General features: G+C 40.8%; 2 protein-coding genes across 3 annotated transcripts; both read right to left on the reverse strand.

Annotated features, from left to right (window-relative positions):
* Positions 1–161: 161 nt before the first annotated feature.
* Positions 162–8,929, reverse strand: LOC4345313 (general transcription and DNA repair factor IIH subunit TFB1-1). Of its 2 annotated transcripts, none has more exons than XR_001548489.3 (20): positions 8,681–8,929; positions 8,053–8,131; positions 7,662–7,735; positions 7,491–7,554; positions 7,086–7,224; positions 6,240–6,315; positions 6,049–6,144; positions 5,871–5,915; positions 5,188–5,244; positions 4,864–5,019; positions 4,686–4,751; positions 4,417–4,540; positions 3,931–3,987; positions 3,727–3,851; positions 3,444–3,635; positions 2,298–2,444; positions 2,112–2,189; positions 1,235–1,282; positions 897–965; positions 162–552 (listed from the first exon to the last, which is right to left on the reverse strand). XR_001548489.3 is itself a non-coding variant. In XM_015795489.3 (20 exons), exons 1-20 carry the CDS (start codon positions 8,753–8,755, stop codon positions 472–474), a joined length of 1,815 nt encoding a protein of 604 aa, XP_015650975.1. In that variant the 5' UTR covers positions 8,756–8,929; the 3' UTR covers positions 162–471. The 2 variants fall into 2 exon arrangements, 1 of the variants encoding a protein (XP_015650975.1); XM_015795489.3 differs by having other exon boundaries at positions 2,298–2,411.
* Positions 8,930–12,681: 3,752 nt separating this feature from the next.
* On the reverse strand, positions 12,682–13,383 carry LOC4345314 (uncharacterized). The gene has a single exon (XM_015794091.3). The coding sequence runs from the start codon at positions 13,360–13,362 to the stop codon at positions 12,769–12,771; it is 594 nt and encodes a 197-aa protein (XP_015649577.3). The 5' UTR covers positions 13,363–13,383; the 3' UTR covers positions 12,682–12,768.
* Positions 13,384–13,962: the final 579 nt, after the last annotated feature.

Consider the following 13,962-nt stretch of genomic DNA (forward strand, 5'->3'; position numbering starts at 1 on the left):
CATGCTTTAACCAGCGGTCACCAGAAAACTAGCAACAATCCTGCAGTTTCATTCTGTTTGCCATACTGCAAGCTTGCAACACAGCAAGAGTGAACCATTGTCCATGCATAAACTCGACCATATCAAAATTGTCGTCTACAACTTGCACGAACAATGCAGAATGACGGGTAAGGAACGCAGCATCAACGCGTGCTCATTTTTTTTCCTTCTTTCCAAAGTGTACACAAAATTTTGGTTCTACCTGGAACTGTGATGAACACAAACCATCCCAGAGTATGCCTGGAATGAATCAGGCACTGAAAAATTGGGGCGTTTAGTAAGCACGTTATGCCCACCACTATAAAGCTCAGGTAAATATACATGAGAATCAAGGCTCAAGGAGGTAACCCCTCCAGAACTGCAAGTAGCCCTCTTGCTCTAGCAGTAAATCAATCCCTAATCCGTCGCCGAAGCTAGTCTTCTCGGCTAAAGTTAAAACCCATTGGGCTTATTCCCGGATTTCGATGATTTTTGCTGCTGCTCCAAGTCATGGTTGAAGGCAGCATCCAAAGCCTGGAAAGTAAATATAACCAGATTGATGGCATTTCAGCAGTTGAAGAAGATCATCAATATGCAAATGAAAGAAGACATGCTGATACGTGTACAAAGACAGCAAGTGAGCACCGCTGAACAGTTAATAGGTAGTAGTAGTTAAAATATCAACTGTCAAGCAATGCTAATACAGATAAGCTGCAACACAATGAGCATAAAGAAATGCTAAACAAAGGGTAGCTCGAAAAGAATGTGGAAACTCATGCAGTACAGTAGCATGATTGAGTCGTCATAATGAAGCTGAAATAAATCTATTTTGCATATGGAAAATTGGAAATGGGACAAAAAAGGATATAGATAAGAACCTGGGTCATGGGCTTTACTAGTTGAGATATTTCGTGTCTCACATCAGGTTGTGCTGATTCCTTTATATCCTGCAGGTGGAAGTTATGCATATGAATAGGGGTCCAGTGAGAATTTCATCACCAAAACAAGGTACAGTTCCATAACATCATAAGAAAGTTTGAAGTCAATTTCAATACAAACCCATTTCTGTAACATGTTTGAGGGAAACTATAGTTTAAGGAAGAGCAATTCCAGCTAGCTATCATCTTATCAGTAACTCATGCTCAAAAGGTAAAAACTAAGGTACTCCACATGATGAACTCGAAGAAGATAAAGAGGCAATTGTGATGGAGATTACCTGCAACTTTTGATATATCTGGGTCATTGCATCCTTAATTCTTTGAACCTGCCACAGAAGTACAAAAACATAAACACTGAATTCTTAATCTTGCAAATATAGTTCAAGGCTTAGTCTTGGTTGTACAGCTATTCCACCCACATGACTGCATTCCCCTTTTGTTTCTTTTTATAAGGCAGAATTTTTCAAAATTTGTTGCAAAATATAAGGCATGCATTGGAAGTTATTGGTGGTTTTCCTTATTTGCCTTTACATATTCTCCTACATTTCTCAGAACATCTCATTAACATTCCCTATCCTGTTTCAAAGATATTTCATTTAAGTAGCAATAGAGTAGTCATTTTATCTTCTCTTCCTCAGTTTCATACCCTACTTGATTTCATGTATCAACTCAAAATAAGCCTTATATTTTCAGATGAATGAAGTATAAAATTACTTAGTCTGCTTTCAGTAATATTTTTTTTCTTACAGAATTCAGTGCAATATGCAGAAAAAACAAAAAGAGCTGTTGTACAGCCAAAACAAACATAAAAACTAGGCTATGATGAATTTCTCATGATGTTGCATTTACTTTTACAAATAAATTCGCAACAGTGAACAGATAACCATGCTGCTACCACCTGAATCCACAATTGAAACTGTTCACTTTGGGAACCCTTTTTTTCTTCTGAGTGCCAGACTTAATATTTAGTTAACTTACCGCTCATAATTAATGGGCAAAATTTTCCTTTCACTCTAGGAAAGGAAAACTACATTGACAAAATCACTATAGGAACCAAATTTATTGTGACCCAGTAATCTACTGATACTGATTACCATCCAAATGCTACACATAAATTACGTAATGGTGCAGAAAAGTCTGGGACTGATAATATACCTTATTATAAAGAACTGAAGTTGTTATTGGATATGATGACCAAAAATGCTGCAATAATTCCTGGATAGCTGCCCAGTGCTAAGAAACAGAGTTTACAATAAGTAATTCTGTAATACAGGAACTAAAAAACATAAAACAAATAAATGCAGAAAATATTCAGTACAGAAAATGAAGTCAGCATCTCACATCCATAAGTTCATCTCGTGTGCGTCGAGGGATTTGACCAAGCAGACTATCTTGAGGATTCTTAAGATTAAGTCTTCTTGAACGTGAAATTCCTTCATTCAATTCATTCAGAACCTAAGCCCATACCATGCAGGTAGTTAGGTTTTCCTGCTCATGCAATTTAATAGCTTAAGAATAGAGAAGCCACAGTAACAGTAGTGCAACGTCATGCAGAACATGTGTGGATGGAAAAATCAGATGTGCAGAGGCTTTCTCATAGCTACATACTGCACAGTTAACTAAAACTTTGTTGGTCAACATAGTAAATTTCTTAAAATGTTTGTACAATCTGAAATGCTACATCACCCAAAATCCAAACAAGTTTCAAGAATTACCCTCCAGTCACAAGTAATTTGGATATCAACATGGTCCTCAAATGCAGCTTTCATCATCAACTTCTGGTCTAGTACATGTAAGAAAACTAACAAGACAGTTATTTCAAAAGTTTGTGCTATTCAAACTAGTTTCTAAACCCTTGTTCTATATTTCCCCTTGATCTTAGTATCCAACAATTATGTTTAGCAATAATTTCCTAAGCCACAAAAGTGCTTTTGGGACATTGGTTGTTATGGGTTAGGGCATAGAGGGTAAATACCACTGGGAGGATAGCTAGGCGGCGACGGCTGAAAGGGATGAGAGAGGGACTTAGGGTTGGGGGAGACTAATTCTGATTCATTGCTTAATTAGAATAACGATACAATCCATCCTTATATAGATGGAGGGAAGGATCCAGTCTAGACTATCCAAGTGAGCTACCGTAAGACAAGGGAACCGTTCCCTAGGGACACTAGGGCCTCAACCTCTCGGCCACTACCCATGACATTGGTAGTTTACAAAACATGACTTTGACCAATGAATTATAAATTTTAGAACAATCAAATTATTGTACAATACTTATAAAATGCATAGTAAAAAAATGCCCAATATGCAAAGTATGATGTTTGACTGCATCCTGAAACATCACTTTTTTCACTGGAGGTAGTAGACTATTAGCAATAATGTACCAGCTTAAGGAGGTTGCCTATTTCAGGGAGATATGGCCTACTCCACAAAGATGGCTTAACATAATTAAATATCCATATTAGTGTACTGTGTAAAATCATTTACCTTAAGAGCCACATCAGACTGAATAACCGGATAGTTCAACCCATTAACTTTTATAGAAGATATTTGGCCCAACAAATGATCAAATGCATCATCTGTACTCAGCCTGCAATTACGAGCATGTCTTCCATCATTGTTGCCACCTAAAGATCTCAGAGCATTTGCTTGTTGGGAATCAAAATATTCTCGAGGATCCTAATAAGACAAATAAGAGATGATAATCTACAAGTTAAAATATATTATTCCGATTCATCGATCTACGATGAAGCCATGAAATATTTTTTACCTTTATACAAAGTGGTGCGTATGGGAGGCTCCGTGGAGCTTGTAGATCCTCTATCTCAGTCATGCGGGCCACTTTTACCAACCTCTCATGATTGGTATCATCAGAAATAGAACTTGAAGGTGGTTCTGCAGCTAATAATATTTCATCAGCATAAATACAGAAGTGTTACTACCAAAAAAAACACGTTGAAACATAATTTGTAACCTTTCTTGGACCTTGCAATTGCTTCAGCAACAGTCTTCGTATCAGTTAATTCCACGTCTGCAAAAACACACAGGCACCCATCCAATTTAGTCACATACTGGACTGCGCATATATGTTAAAGATGCAAAAGTTAACAGGCATATGCAGAGCAAGAAAATGCAGCATAGCATCAACGTATGAACTCCACTGTGGAGAAAGTACAGGAACAGCACAGTGAAATTACAAGTGGCTAGTAGCTTAGGGTAGTTGTTTATATAATTATTATCAGGAAATTAATTCTTTAAGACTCAGTTCCAAAGAATAGTCAGAAGACTTCAATCAACAGGGTAGCACGAAAAAAATGTCTATTCAGTTGCAAACAAATAAAAGCACCCTCAAATACCTGAGGGCAGTTCTCTTATAACAGATGAAAATATTTGCACAATTATTTAGTATCAAATGATCGTAGAAAGGATGAAATATTTCTGACAGATCCAAAACTTTTACCTGAAGATCTTCCTTCAAGCACAACAGCAGCATGGCGATTCAGATCCTGCGAAAGTGTTCTCCTGGCCAATTCACCATCATTATCAATCGTCTCTTTACTGCCATCACGAATAATGCCATGGTCCTACATGCCCAACAAAATATTATCAAAACAGGATAAGCAACTCATGATTTCGATAAAAAGAACAGATATCCTTGCTCAATAAAGATATATCACTTTCGTCTTCATCAAGTTGCATATGCAACAGAAGTAGAGAATACAGACGCACCGGAAGATGGATGTAGTCATCTCCAGCATCTGCCTCCATATCTAATGTTGGATCGACTCGTTTTATCTGCAGGGAAGAACAGAACCGCTTAAGAGGAATGAAGAAATCCAACTCCCAAGCAATAGCACAAATGAATTGGAATAATATAAGCAGTATTTCAAGACATCGAAAACTGTACCTTCAACCTTGCCTCCTTTGCTAGTATATCGTCATTCTTCAGAAAAATGGCTAACTCTTCATCTTCAGCAGCCTCAGCAGTTGCTGCCACAGTATTTTTTGTCCTAAGAAGATACTCAGCTCTAAAATATTTTGTCCAAAAATCTTTTTCTGACATCTGTTTTGAGGGAGATGATTGCATGGAGGATCAAGGGAAAAGGACGCAAAAAAAAAATCCATTTACATCAATACAGAAATAGTATAAACTCAACACCATCATACCGAAATTTCTAAAGTACATGCGAAACAAAGAATGAAGGTATAATACAAATGGGTAAGATCTTGCCTTTTTTGGAACAAAATCTAAAAACGCTCGATGCACAGCTGGCTTTTCTGCAAATATCTGCAGAACATTAAGGTATATTCAGAACATTTGAATTGTTCAACAATTTGAAGTCATACCCATTATATAATGCATGCCAAACATAAGCAAGTATTATATTGAGCAAACATAGCCAAGCCCAATGACCTAGACAAAGCCCTGATTTAGGAGCATTACAGACTTGTAAGCCTAGGCATGGATGCAAGAATGCTTTCAAGTGGTACAACCGTACAAGCCCTTTGGCCTGATCTAGCTGACATGCTGGATGTATACTCCAGACAACAAAATCATATAGTTTCATGAATAAAAAATGGCTTAAGTAGGGATCAAACCATTCTATATGGGGACTAAAAATACAGCAAATTGCAAGCCTGTTTAGATATAAAAGCTAAGAAGCTTGAACCACTTTGTTTTAGCTTGAATCAATATATGCAAGAATACAGGAGTTGGAGCCCTGCCAAATAGGTGTAGAGTCTATTGTGCAATGAGAAAGATTCTAGTAATTCTGAAATTCCATCCCACAAAGTAGATCTGTAGATATAACTTATTTCTTATAGCATAGAACTGCACCTACAACAGTTGAGGAAACAGTAAAACAATACTAAGATGGCCTGTCCTAAAGAATCATCAAAGTCAAATGAACGTACCTGATGAATTATCTCGGTAGTGAGACTAAAAGTAACCTTATTTGTCTGTGAGAGGAGTAGGAAAAAGAAAGAAATAACATCAATATCACCAGCTATCACCAAAGTGAATGTCTGGCAAGATAAGATACAACAGACTAGAACATAATAAACCATAATTTACACAAAATAAATAACGTACCCGACCATCAGCCGATGGCCTAACATCAGCTAGCATGGCACTTTTGAAACCTGGCCTTTGTTTTGATCCTTTATTTGCTTCGTCCTCAAGTAAATTCTGTAAAAGTTCATAAAGACATGATAGTTTCATGAGAATAAATTAAACAAGCATATCAGGAAGAAACATATTTTGCTTGAGTGAGTGAATTTTACCTTTCTTGTTGCCCAAAATTCAGATTCTTGCAGAATATTGCCAAGAACAAACTTCATATGTAACTTCTGCAATTCACTGTGAAGACCCAAAAAAAAGCTCAAGATTGTAATACACCATGTAAATTTTTGTGGGTGCGACAGTTTGCATAATTTTGCATCACTTTCTCTTGTAAGATATATGAGAACTACAATTTCATCCATATAGTAAAACTTAATCAATATAGCTGCATAACCATGTTCTCAAAAAGAAGAAATCAAAAATATATATATTTATATCACACTAACATCAGATGACAAGCAAAAGCCATTAAATGGAAATGGATGCACAATGCTATTCCAATGCCACAGATTTCAAGCCAACTATAATTCAATATAAAATAAACTGGATAGAAGGCATATATTATCTCTATTATTTCGTTTTGCCAATCTGGCAGGTATCTACCGTTTAATTGCAGCAAAGCTCATGAAACAGACCAATAGATGCAGTTAAGACATGAAAAATCTAATGCTGCCTTAACCTAACAAAATCTGAATAAACCAAATACTTGTTTAGTTATTCCCGCTCAAGGCTGTTGCCAAGGTTATATTCCTAAGCCTGGATATTACTGTCTGTGTTCCGCATACAATTTGAGATTTTCAGTGGATAGCTTACATTTTGAATTGTCCATTATAGTGTTGGCAAATTTTTTTACATTATAGACGCATAAGAGTTTTAAGGGAAGTTTCATCTGAGATCATATTTTTGCAAAAAACAAGTAACCACTGGCCTTGCACTGGATTATCATAACTACATCATGTTGCTGTAACTAAAAAATACAATAGTGATGTTCCACATAATCACATTACCTATCTTCTTGCAGCAATTTCATCCGACGTTGCATTTCTGCAGCACTAAGCTGTTCTTCACCAGTTGAAGTAACTGAATTTTCAGGGGGCACATTTGGTTTAGGCGGTATCGTACCTTGTTGCTTACCTAAAACTTTAGCTGAAAAGAGAAAGCCATTGGTTATTTGTATGCTGTGTCAGGGTATAAATGTACTGTTGGACTCAAATTCAGAATCTTCAAGTCAATCGGTAAAAAGGACTCAGCTGGTGGATTGGTTTACACTAAGTGGACAATTTCCCACTTGATGCTTACACAATAATCAATACTCAGGCAAATAACAAAATACTGTTATTTCTAACTTTCATAACCTACATTTGACATCAAACTGAAATAAAAGAAGCTATTTTAGGTTCCATTCACTTTACCTACAAAGTCACGAGATAGGTCGCGGTTAGTAACATTGTCAAACTCAAACATGTAGCCTCCACCCTAAAGAAAAAACACATAGAAATTTCAATTTTTCTCAATGACAGAAACAAATGTAGATCATGAATAGAAATTCAACAAGATAAAGTTTAAGGTAGAATTGCCTATACCTTGTCAGAGTCTTTTGAAAGATTCAGTAATGGTGGAGCTGGTTTGCTACCATCTACTTTGTTGAACTTGTGGCCTGAATCAGAAGTGCATGTGCACAGAAAGTACAAAGTTGACATCAGACAAGTTGGTCACAAGCATCAAATCAATCCATCTGTTTTACTATGCATGGTCTACCTTAGAATAGCTATATATTATCTTGATTTCCCGTTAATTAATGCCTTTGCAGAAAACATATTTCAAATTATCCACAAAAGGAATCAGATATAAGAAATATGGAGCCTGGTCTGACAAATGGCAATCACGAATTGGTCAGTTTGTTATTTACTAAACCACTGGGACGGTCATAGTACTCCCACTGTACCCAACTATAAATAGACCAAATGAAATTACCTTTGATGCTCCGGAAATCAACATTGAGCTTCATCGCTGACCGTGGATCATGGGGAGTGAAGGTGAACTTATCCTCGTTCTACAATTAAAAGTATCAAACGATAGATGCCATTTAGACCCAGCAAGCTGTGCATGAAATTAAGCAGGTAGAAATACTCAAGCAAAATTTACAACGCAACTACGCAAAACTCATCAGCGAATCAAACAGATATGCAACTCATTGCATCTGATCCACAGAAACTAGGCACAAAACGCTCCACTACATGAACCCAACATAAATAACTAACCACCAAGCTAGCTAAACCAATGTCTCCAGAAGCTCATCCCTCTTATACATCCGACTACCGCAGATCGGTTCGATTCCTTTCCACCACAAACCCCTCCGAAAGCATCAGAAGCCCTAGCATACCCAATCAAACACTACCGCGACCAACACCCGATCAAAACCCTCCCGTCAAGCGACATCCCTCCACAGAATCAGCACACCCACCGCACCTCCCGCGGAGTGTGTATCCAGTAGGGCACGGCCGCAAGGGTTAAACCCGACCAATCGGAGCTGGAGGGAGAGAGGCGACGCTATGCGGGAGAGAGAGAGGGAGGGAGGAACAGAGGGGGGATCGCGACGCACCATGCGCAGGACGCCGGTGGTGCCGGGGTCCTTGAGCGTGGTCTTGTACTTGGCGCCGATCGTCATGGACCCCATCGCCGTCGCCCCCCACGCCTCCACGCCGCAGGCAGACGCGCGGGGGAGAACGCGGCTATGGCCCGCGGCCGCCGGGAGGGAGGGTGGGGTACGGCGGCTGCGGCGGCGGTGGCTTGGTTTCCCCCAAGTCGGTGGCCGGCCGTCGACTCGGGGAGGAAGAGAGTGAGAAGGATCGCAAGAGCAGGTCTCTTCTCTGTTCTTTAGCCTAGGCCTTCGCTTAGAAAGGAGTAATTTTTCCCCTTTTTTTTCTTGGGATAAGATGGGCTTGGCCTGTTGGTCCGTCTGGGCTTCTTATCAATACTGGGCCGGTGTTTCTTTTCTTTTACGAACAAGTACACCAAAGGTCCCTCAACTTGTCGTCGAATTACAAAATCGTCCTTGAACCGCAAAACCAGATACAACGCGTTCCTCAACTTATAAAACCAGTGCTAACTAGGTCACTTAGCGGTTTTGTCCGATGTGGCAGCTGACTCAACGTGGGATCCACATGGGTCCCACATATCAGCCTCTTCTTCCCCTCCCCTCACCACCTCTCTTCCTCTCTCCTCCCCTCTCCACGGGCGGCTGGCAGAGAGCAGATGAGTACGGCGGGCAAGGGCGGTGGCTAGCGAGGGAGGAGCTGCCACCGGCAGCAGCGGCGTCACCGCGATCCCGCACCTCACCCCTCCACCTCCACCTCCGCCGTTGATGCAACAAACACACGCACGCCGCACTCCCCCACACACCCCGCACGCGGCGCCCGACGCCACCGACATGACGCAGCCCATGACCGTGAACCGCCCACGGCAGCGCGGCCCTCCGCTCCTCGTCCGCCCGAGACTGCCTGCTAGCCCCAGCCCGCGGTAACAAGCCGCCAGATGACGACGACAGTTTCGAGGATTAGGAGGGCGCACACCTCACCATTGCGACCCTCGCCCCCATCTCTGCCATCCTCTGCACCGCCCTTCGACCTCGACGGTGTTCGCGCCATGGCCGACGGCGGATTGCTACCTTTCCGCCCGTTGCCGCCCCGCTCCTGCTGTTGCCCCACTCCCCCCGCCACTGTCCCACCGGCTTTCGACATGTCGCCCTTCCGCCCGCCGTTGCACTGCTTCTCCCACCCGCGACATCGCCCCACTCCACCCGCCTTGCCTCGCTTCGCCCGCCTGCTCCGCCGTTCTCCTCATCGCCCAACGTCGCGGCACCCGCCCGCGCGGGATCGCTTCGCCGCCACCGACGACACAGCACCATCAACGCCATTCACGACCGGGCGCCGCCCTTGCCTTCTCCCGTGTCGTAGCCGCCGCCGCCTCGTCGCCCGCCATCGCCTCCTCTCCCGCCTCACCCCAATGGCCTCCTCCCAGCAGCGTCGGCCGGCTTACCTAAAGAAGAGAAGAGAAGAGTGAGAGAGAGGAGGAAGGAAGAGGAGGGGGAAGAGGGAGGGTGTTGATGTGGCATCCTGACATGTAGGGCCCACGTGGGTTCCTTGCTGATTCAGCAACCATATAGGACAAAATCGGGGTAAAACCACCGAAGGACCTAACATGAACGGTTTTTATAAATCGAGGGATGTTATATATCTATTTTTGTGGTTGGGGGACAATGTTGTAACTCGATGACAAGTTGAGGGACCTTCGGTGTACTTTTTCCTTTCTTTTAAAGGTATATTGGTTTGGTATTTCTTTTTCTTTTTTTAGAGAGAAAAATGGGCTGGTATTTCAGCTGCCAGATAGTCAGATACTCCCTCCATAAAAAAAATCAACCTTGTACTACGATGTGACACATCATAGTACAACGAATCTGGACGTCTATAATGTGTCGCATCTTGTCTTTTTTGGGACGGAGGGAGTAGACCAAGGATACAACTTAGCTACACAAACACAAAATTCATTTGCACGAACCCCACTCCATGTGATCCAAACGGTGTGATTTTGCGAAGTTGGTGTAGCTTTTCTGGTTAGTTTGTTTTTGTGGTGAAACTTGTTTACTGGATCAAACAGATGCTCAAGTTTACGGCTAATCATTTTTTTAGTGTTAAGACTATGTGCCGTTGATAACGATGTGATTTCGTCAATATCAACATATGACGGCCTAATCTTGCCGAGATACTTGTAAAAATAGGATGTTCATGTGTGCGTGTTCACATAGGTGAGTGTACGTGCGTCTGTGTATGTGAGTCTTTGGGTTTGTATTGTTTGGGTTTGTATTGTGTTTCTCACATAAGAACAGTGTGATTTTAAAATTCATTTTGCCTAATTCACTAAAAATGATCCATGAATATCAATTTTCAGAAAAGAAATAATATTATGAGTTTGTTGGAATTAAAGGGACCTCAAGTAAGAACAAAACACCATAAAAACAATTCTATAAACTTTAGATACGAAAACTGAAGCGTACCAGTCACCACTTGAAAGCAAGAGCTATGTTTTGATCTTCCGAAACAATAGGCAGATCTAATTTCTTCAGCTACTAACAGTGGATTGGTGTGTACACTGTTTTGAAACCTGGCCTTGTATTTGTATAGGCAAACATGACGTGTTGGATTCGTGTTCTAACTTCTAAATCATAGTACTCCCTCCGTATTTTAATTTTAATGTATGACACCGTTGACTTTTTAACCAACGTTTGATCATTCGTTTTATTTAAATTTTTTATGCAAATACAAAAATACTTATGTCATGCTTAAAGAACATTTGATGATAAATCAAGTCACAATAAAATAAACGATAATTACATAATTTTTATTTTTTGAATAAGACGAAAGGTCAAATGTTTGTTAAAAATTCAACAGCGTTATATATTAAAATACGGAGGGAGTGGAAAATAAGCAGGCAGCCGGTCTACAAATACATGCATCCATGCTCCTGTAATACAACTCTTGATCGCCTTATTTTTTGGCCTATTAACGTAACAGCCAGGAAATTATTCTAACGCCAACCCCTCCGCGGCTCCGCCTGTTAGGACAACTAGATAAAACCCGCGTATTGCTACAGGAGTTATTGTGATAACAAAAGATAAAAATAATAGTATGTAACGTAGATTAAATAACATAAGCTTATATATGTTGAAGTGATTTAAATTTAAGTAGTATATAGAATGATTATTCAAATTTAAAAGTAAGATGATTTGGCCAGAGAACAAAAGAAGGAAGATAATTTAGATCATATATCTAAGGGTTAAAAAATTGAGTTGATATGGCTTAACGAGAGAAAACAGAGATAACATTAATGAAGTGAGGATGAACTTATATAGCCATATATGTATACCTATATAGGATATTATAAAAAATAATAAAAATTGAGTTGATATGGCTTAATGAGAGAAAACAGAGATAACATTAATGAAGTGAGGATGAACTTATATAGCCATATAGGTATACCTATATACTCCCTCCATTTCGAAATGTTTGACACCGTTGACTTTTTAGCACATGTTTGACATTTCGTCTTATTCAAAAACTTTTGTGAGATATGTAAAATTATATGCCTACATAAAAATATATTTAACAATGAATCAAATGATAGGAAAAGAATTAATAATTACTTAAATTTTTTGAATAAGACGAATGGTCAAACATGTGATAAAAAGTCAACGCCATCAAACATTTTGAAACGGATGGAGTAGGATATTATAAAAAATAATGGAGAGATATATGTGAATTATGTGGGGATGATTTAACGTGTTTGCATTTTAATTTCTAAAATTTAATAAATTATAAAATTATGGATAATATAGCATGCTTTCATAATGCTTAAATATAATAATTGTTATTGGATGATAGTGGGTGATGATGCGACATCTTTGCATGTTAAGCTTTAGAATTTAGTGGGTTATAAGTTATACTAACTTATACTAAGTGAGGATTCCAACAACCTTTTGATTGTACCAGTTTATTCAGTTAGAGAGATACTCGCGTTTGAAATTTTCTGCATGAAACGATCAAAATATAGACAACACTCTGATTTGTTATTAATTTCATTTAGAACATCACGGCATAGCACTAGTAGTAACAGTACACACGAGCTGTAATTTTGTCAAGCAAAACCAAGCAGCGCCACGCCAAGCTTGGCGAGCTTGAAGGCGGCGTCGTCCTCCGCCGTCACCGGCGACGTCGCGTTGCCCCCGCGGAACCCGTCCTCGCACCGCCTCGCCGCGGCCGCCGACTCCTCCAGCGACGACCTCGCCTCGCCGAGCCTGCCGCCCCTCACCGCCGCGGCGCAGCCGGGCTGCCTCCGCGCGATGCCGGCGTACAGCGCCCGGCACGACCGCAGGCACCGCGCCGTGGCGGCGTCCACCTTCCCGCCGCCTCCGCCGCCGCGGAGCAGGGCGTCGATCTTGACCGACGTGCTGGTGGCGTTGGCCGTGAGGAGGCCGACGGCGACGGCGGCGAGGTCCCGGTAGCTCCGGGCGCCGGCGCCGGCGCCGACGGAGCCCAGGGCGTCGAGGCAGAACTGGACGTCGAAGTAGGTGCTCCCGCCGCCGACGGTCTTGCACGACGGCAGCAGGATGCCGTCGCCGGTGACGGTGACCTCGGCCGGAAGAGCGGCGACTACGAAGAGGAGCGGCAAGATCATCAGGAAGGGGACGGTGACGCCACGCGAGGAGGAGGACGCCATGGCCGTCGTCATGGCTGAATTTTGTTTCTGCCTGGCTGGCCGAGCCGTGCGCGTGTGCATTTTGACCTTCCGAAAGACTAAACAAAAAAAGAAATTGAATATTTGAATTGACTAGAAAAAATTGCTCATGCGTTGCGAGAGTGAAGACTATTTTAATCTTATTATTATTATACGGTTTAGATAAGGTGAAATTCACGGTAGGAATTTACTTGGATTTTTTTTTTATAAAATCATGAGCTGCAATTAAGAGTCTAATCATCTCAAGGTAGCATGTGCGAGTTTTTTTAAAAGAGATTTCTTATATGTCTCCTTCTAAATTTCTAAAAGTGAATAAACTTAAAAACCGATTCAAACACGCTTTAGCGAATGAACTAAAAACTGACTTAAATACGGATGACGTACCAAAGTACCGGTAAAAATATGTTCAATTTTTATAATGTTTAATTTCCGTAACGATCAACATTTGTCTGGATACTTACTTATTTTAGCTTTACCTGGCCGATTTCTTTCGACTTCGGATTATAATTATTTATGTACTTTATAGTAACAAAATTATAAAAATTTAAATGTCAATTCAAAGGTATTGTTTTCAGCAAATAAATATTAAAGGTA

Source organism: Oryza sativa, chromosome 8 (assembly GCF_034140825.1).
Source record: "Oryza sativa Japonica Group chromosome 8, ASM3414082v1".
NCBI classification, from domain to species: Eukaryota; Viridiplantae; Streptophyta; class Magnoliopsida; order Poales; family Poaceae; genus Oryza; species Oryza sativa.

Bases quoted from the DNA above. Each gene is read 5' to 3' on its own strand.
- LOC4345314 (XM_015794091.3), bottom strand. From the start codon at position 13,362: ATGACGACGGCCATGGCGTCCTCCTCCTCGCGTGGCGTCACCGTCCCC.
- LOC4345313 (XM_015795489.3), bottom strand. From the start codon at position 8,755: ATGGGGTCCATGACGATCGGCGCCAAGTACAAGACCACGCTCAAGGAC. The intron at 8,132-8,680 runs GTGCGTCGCGAT...TTTTAATTGTAG, and splicing joins CCACCGGCGTCCTGCGCATG to AACGAGGATAAGTTCACCTT. The intron at 3,636-3,726 runs GTAAAAAATATT...TTGTCTTATTAG, and splicing joins ACGCACCACTTTGTATAAAG to GATCCTCGAGAATATTTTGA.